The 5,384-nt window shown below is 46.6% G+C and overlaps 2 protein-coding genes across 2 annotated transcripts; both read right to left on the bottom strand.

Annotated features, from left to right (window-relative positions):
* Positions 1–298: 298 nt before the first annotated feature.
* LOC110720196 lies at positions 299–766 on the bottom strand. Its single transcript, XM_021899205.1, has one exon. The coding sequence runs from the start codon at positions 764–766 to the stop codon at positions 299–301; it is 468 nt and encodes a 155-aa protein (XP_021754897.1).
* A 2,584-nt stretch (positions 767–3,350) lies between these two features.
* Positions 3,351–5,384, bottom strand: LOC110720195. Its single transcript, XM_021899204.1, has one exon. It carries the CDS (start codon positions 5,382–5,384, stop codon positions 3,351–3,353), a length of 2,034 nt encoding a protein of 677 aa, XP_021754896.1.

Here is a 5,384-nt window from a genome sequence, read left to right as displayed (position 1 = left end):
AGTTTGGTAAATTGGTCATAACTTCCTCAATATTCATCGGAATTGGGCTTATAATATATCATTGGAAAGGTCTTTGCAAGCCCCATGCAACTAAACTACTATTGGACCCATATCATGGACCAACCCAACTGGATTGGCTGCTTTCTTAAAATAAAGTTTTCAAAAACAGAGCGAAAAGAAAAGAAATTAAAACTTTCCGCAACACTAGACCTTTCCATACTTTCATTTCATTCGATTATGATTCGACGTGAAAGGTACTCATTACTGGGTTTGGTTTTGGGGAGACACAAATGGGTGTCTACAGCCGCTTAGACACTCGGTGATTGTACGCCCTTGTCATCCGTAGACGATAGATTTCGTGTCTAAGTGTCGCGTTGCCCCTAGCTTCAGGAAGGAAATCTAGGGCAGTCTTTATGGCTTCCCAATTGGCCGCTTCATCATATAGCATTACCCTAAGGGTGGGCTCATACATTTCAATTGGAAGGTCCACCTCGGCACCATAGACTAAGAAGAAGGGAGTTTCTCCTGTGGAACTCTTGGCCGTGGTTCGTATGGACCACAGCACATTAACTAACTCGTCAGCCCATAAGTCGCCTGATCTTTCAAGCTTGCGCTTAATTCCATTGGAGATCAATTTGTTGTATGCCTCTACCTGACCATTTGCTTGTGGACGGCCGACTGAAGCAAAGCAATGAGCTATGCCTTGGTCTTCCAACCATTCTTTTAGTTGAGGCGTTTCAAAGTGAGGTCCGTTGTCAAACACCATAGGCTGTGGAACGCCAAAGCGTGTAATGATACTCTTCCATATGAAAGCTGAAACATCCGTCCATTTGATGCCCCGGACGGCCTCGGCCTCTACCCATTTTTTGAAGTAGTCTACTGCTACAAACACATATCGCCTCTAGCCGGACGCTGGTGTGTACGGACCTAAAATGTCCATCCCCCATTTGGCAAAGGGGAACGGACTGCTGATGGCCGAAATATTGTTGGCGGGCCGGTGAATTAATGTTGCGAACCTCTGGCACTTGTCACACTTCTTTACCATTTCCATTGCGTCCGACTTTAAGCTCGGCCAGTAGTAACCTAGGCGGGCAGCCTTTTCAGCCAAAGCGCGTCCTCCAATGTGAGAACCACACTGCCCCTAGTGAAGATCATCTAAGACATCATGCCCTCTCTCAGGAGTGATGCATTTCAGGTACGGCCTTACAAATGCCTTTTTGAACAACTCTCCTTGCTTAATTTCAAACCAGGCCGCTCTCTTTTTCATCAGCCAACTCTCTTTAGGATCGGCCGGGAATAATCCATCCTTTAGGTAAGATATGATCCCGTCCATCCAAGTGGAGCTTCTATCAATGGCGTGTACTGTTTCAGCGTCAATACTCCTCTTTTCTTTCACTTCCCAAAACACTGAACTGGGAGTATCACATGATGTTGAGGATGTTAACTTAGAGAGTGCGTCCGCCTGATGATTGGACGAACGAGGGACCTGCTGTAGAGTAAAATGATCTAGGCTCTCGGCCTCCTCTTTTACAATCTTCAAGTACTTTATCATGGCCGGCTCCCTCGCCTCAAAGTCTCCATTCACCTGGCCGACTACAAGTAGGGAGTCCGAACATACATCAATTTTTGTCGCTCCTGCCGCCTTACACATTCTAAGGCCGGCCAAGAGGGCTTTGTACTCGGCCTCATTAATAGAGGCTTGAAACTGGAATCTCAGAGCATATTCAAACTTGTCTCCCTCATGAGACTGACATATAACACCTGCACCACAGCCAGTAGCTGTCGCACTACCATCCACGAACACTTTCCAGATCTGATCGACGGCCGTCTGAAGATCCGGTCGAGTCATTTCAGCTAAAAAATCAGCAAAGGCTTGGCCCTTAATTGCTTTTCTTGGCTCAAATGCAATGTCAAAGCCTCTCATTTCCAAGTCCCATTTAAGCATACGGCCGCTTGCCTCTAAAGTTGTAAATGGCTTCTTCAGAGGTTGGTCTGTGTAGACCACAATTGAATGTGCCAAGAAGTATGGCCGCAGCTTTTTTGACACCATGTATAATGCCAAGCCAAATTTTTCAATAGGGGGATACCTTAACTCGGCGTTATGAAGTACGTGGCTGATAAAGTAGACAGGGATCTGGCGACCGTCCCGTTCAGCAAGTAGGACGACACTTAAGGAGTGTTCTGAGATGGCAAGATAAATAAATAGCTTCTCGCTCTTAAGTGGACTGACAAGCCAAGGCAATGTATGTAGATGGCCTTTTAGCTGTACGAATGCTTCCTCGGCCTCCTCTGTCCACTCAAAACATGGATTTCTTTTTTATGGTTTGGAAGAAATAACGGCACTTGTCCCATGATCTTGACAGAAATCTACCAAGTGCTGCTAAACAGTCGGTCAATCTTTGGACTTCTTTAATTGTCCTTGGTGACTTCATGTCCATAACAGCTTGGATTTTTTCAGGGTTGGCCTCAATTCCACGTTAATCAATTAAAAATCCGAGAAATTTACCGGACTCAACACCAAAGACACATTTCTTTGGATTTAGCATCTTCTTATGCCGCCTGAGTTTGGTGAAAGTTTCTCGTAGATCCTTCAAATTGTCGGCCGACTCTTTTGACTTGACAATCATGTCATCAATGTACGCCTCCATATTCCGGCCGAGCTGATCTCTGAAGACTGTATTAACAAGTCGTTGAAAGGTAGCTGGGGCATTCTTAAGGCCGAATGGCATAACTTTGTAACAATATAACCCCTGCTCAGTCACGAACGTTGTTTTCTCCTGGTCTTCTTCCCATAATGGAATTTGATGAAATCCGGAGTATGCGTCCATAAAACTCATCAGGGCATGCCCGACCGTCGAATCAACCAGGCGGTCGATTTTGGGCAAGGGAAAGCTATCCTTAGGGCATGCCTTGTTTAGATCGGTGTAATCCACACACATTCTCCAAGTTCCATTTGGCTTCTTCACAAGGACCGCATTGGCCACCCATTCTGGGTAATAACATTGCCGAATGAAACTGGCGTCCAGAAACTTCTTGACTTCTGCTGCGGCCGCCTGATTCCTCTCCTCTCCATGATTCCTTTTCTTCTGGCGGACATGTTTAACGGCCGGGTTTACAGCCAATTTGTGCACGGCCAGGTTAGGGCTTATACCTGGCATCTCGCCAACATCAAATGCAAATACATCTTTTAACTCTCTTAACAATTGAATTAACTCATCCCCAAGCACACCCACAGCTATAGTGCCTACACTAACCGTCCGACTTGGTTGATCGGGGTCGAGCACTATATCCTGGTGACTGCCGGCCGGCTATGGTCGTAACTCGACCGGCCGACCAACAGTCATTAGCTGCTATGCTTGCTCTATCTTGGTCGTCTTACGCTTCTGGCCGACCTGCTGTGTTGGGAGTGAGGTTCCTTCTTCTTTTGGCTCGGACGATTTTGGTCCACGCGTTGTGGGCTTAACAGCCAACTGATTACATTCTTTTGCCATCTTCTGACTTCCTTGGATCGTGCCTATTTTCCCGTCCTTCCTCTCAAACTTTAGCAGCATTAGATGAGGCACAATGACTGCTTTTGCTGCATTCAGTGTATTACGTCCGAGTATGACATTATATCCAGTCAGTTCTTTCACAACCAAGAAGCGGACAACCATATCTCTTCCTTCCCCTTTTTGCCCGAATCGGACAGGTAAGTCAATCCGTCCCACTGGGTGGATGACATTCCCCCCAAATCCAACCAACGGGTGAGTGATGTCCTGGAGAGCATCCTCTGGGAAGCTTAGATTTTTCAAGGCGGCCAGGCTGATGATATCAGCCGAGCTACCCGTGTCAATTAATATTCGTCCGACCTTCAAGTTGGCTATCTTCGTAATGAATACCATGGGATCATTGTGCAAGGATTTGACCTCCCCCCGATCAGCTTCACTGATGACTACTTCGGGGAAAGGTTCGGCCTTCACTAAATCCATTTTCATTACTTTACCCAAGTTGCGGGCGTCCTGCTTGATCCGCCTCATAGTAGGGCCGCCTGAAGCAAATCCTCCTGATATCACGGCCACAAAGCCTGAATCAGTGATGTTGCCATCATCTTCTTTATCTTTGTTCTTATCATTCTTCTGTCTTTGCTCGGACGTGTTGTTTGTTCGTGTGTAAGTGAATTTGGACTTCATCACATATGAATTCAGCATGTCCTTCTCGGCTAACTTGTCCAGCAATCTCTTCAAGTTGATACAATTATTTGTGTCATGTCCCACGTCCTTGTGGTAATGACAATACTTGTTCTTGTTCCTATACTGAGTCGGGCCTCTCAGCGGCTGTGGCTTCTCAAACTCAAACTTATCCTTGATTTCCATCAAGATAGAATAACAATCCTTGTTGAATTCAAACTGAGGCTCGTACGCCTTGACCTTCTTGGACTTCTGTGACTGGGCGTCAGCCACCCAGACTTCCTTTCTCTTTTTTCCTTCTTTCTTTTGGTCGGCCGAGTCTTGCAGAGGAGATTTTTTCTCAGCCCCCTTGACCAGCGCTTCTGTTTTTGTGAGCGAACAAAAGTCCGTCGCCTCAATGTAAGCTTCGGCTTCCCGCAGAACACCTGCGTATGTCCGAATCTTTTTCCTTACCAAGTCAAATTTAAAACCATTGTGCCTTAATCCCCGGAGAAATTCAGAGTAAGCCATTTCGTCCGGCAGATTATGAATTTGGGTTTTTTCTTGGTTAAATCGCTGGACGTACGAGCTTAAGCCCTCAGTTTTTCCTTGGACGATTGTCGCCAAGTTAAGACAAGTCTTTCGAGGCGGTATATTGTATGAAAAATTTCCCACGAACATCAAACTAAGAGTAGTAAAACAATTGATACATCCGTCCGGTAAACTGTTGAACCAATCCTGCGCCACACCTTTCAGAGTGGCCGGGAAACATTTGCACCAAGTAGCATCATCTACGCTTTGCAAGTACATCAGGTTCCAGTACGAGGTGATGTGCTCTTCTGGGTTGCCCGTGCCATCATAGGCTCCCACAAGTACACTCTTCACCTTTGGTGGCTGAGAGGCATTTAAGATATCTTGCGAAAACGGGGGCGGCTTATCTCCCAGAGTAAGTAGGCGCATCTGCCAATCGATGGGTTGCGGTTGCACGGACGGTCCAGCCAGATAGGGAGCCTGTCCGTACACATGTCCGTATGGTCCATATTGTCCATATGCCTGGGGGTTCGGCTGCATCAAGCCATTGAACCCCTGAGGAGGCTGATATTGCAGTGATTGGGCTATAATGGGAGTTGGAGCATGAAAGACTGGAATAGGAGTTGGGGTGCGGACCGCCTGAATTCCGCTGGAGATGGCCGTGTTGGTATGCTGGGAAAGAGAATGATGTGAAAAATCATCCGGCAT

This window comes from Chenopodium quinoa, unplaced genomic scaffold, assembly GCF_001683475.1.
Source record: "Chenopodium quinoa cultivar QQ74 unplaced genomic scaffold, ASM168347v1, whole genome shotgun sequence".
Taxonomy (NCBI): Eukaryota; Viridiplantae; Streptophyta; class Magnoliopsida; order Caryophyllales; family Amaranthaceae; genus Chenopodium; species Chenopodium quinoa.
Note: the sequence above shows the minus strand (reverse complement) of the source record. Positions and strands in the feature narration are given on the sequence as shown.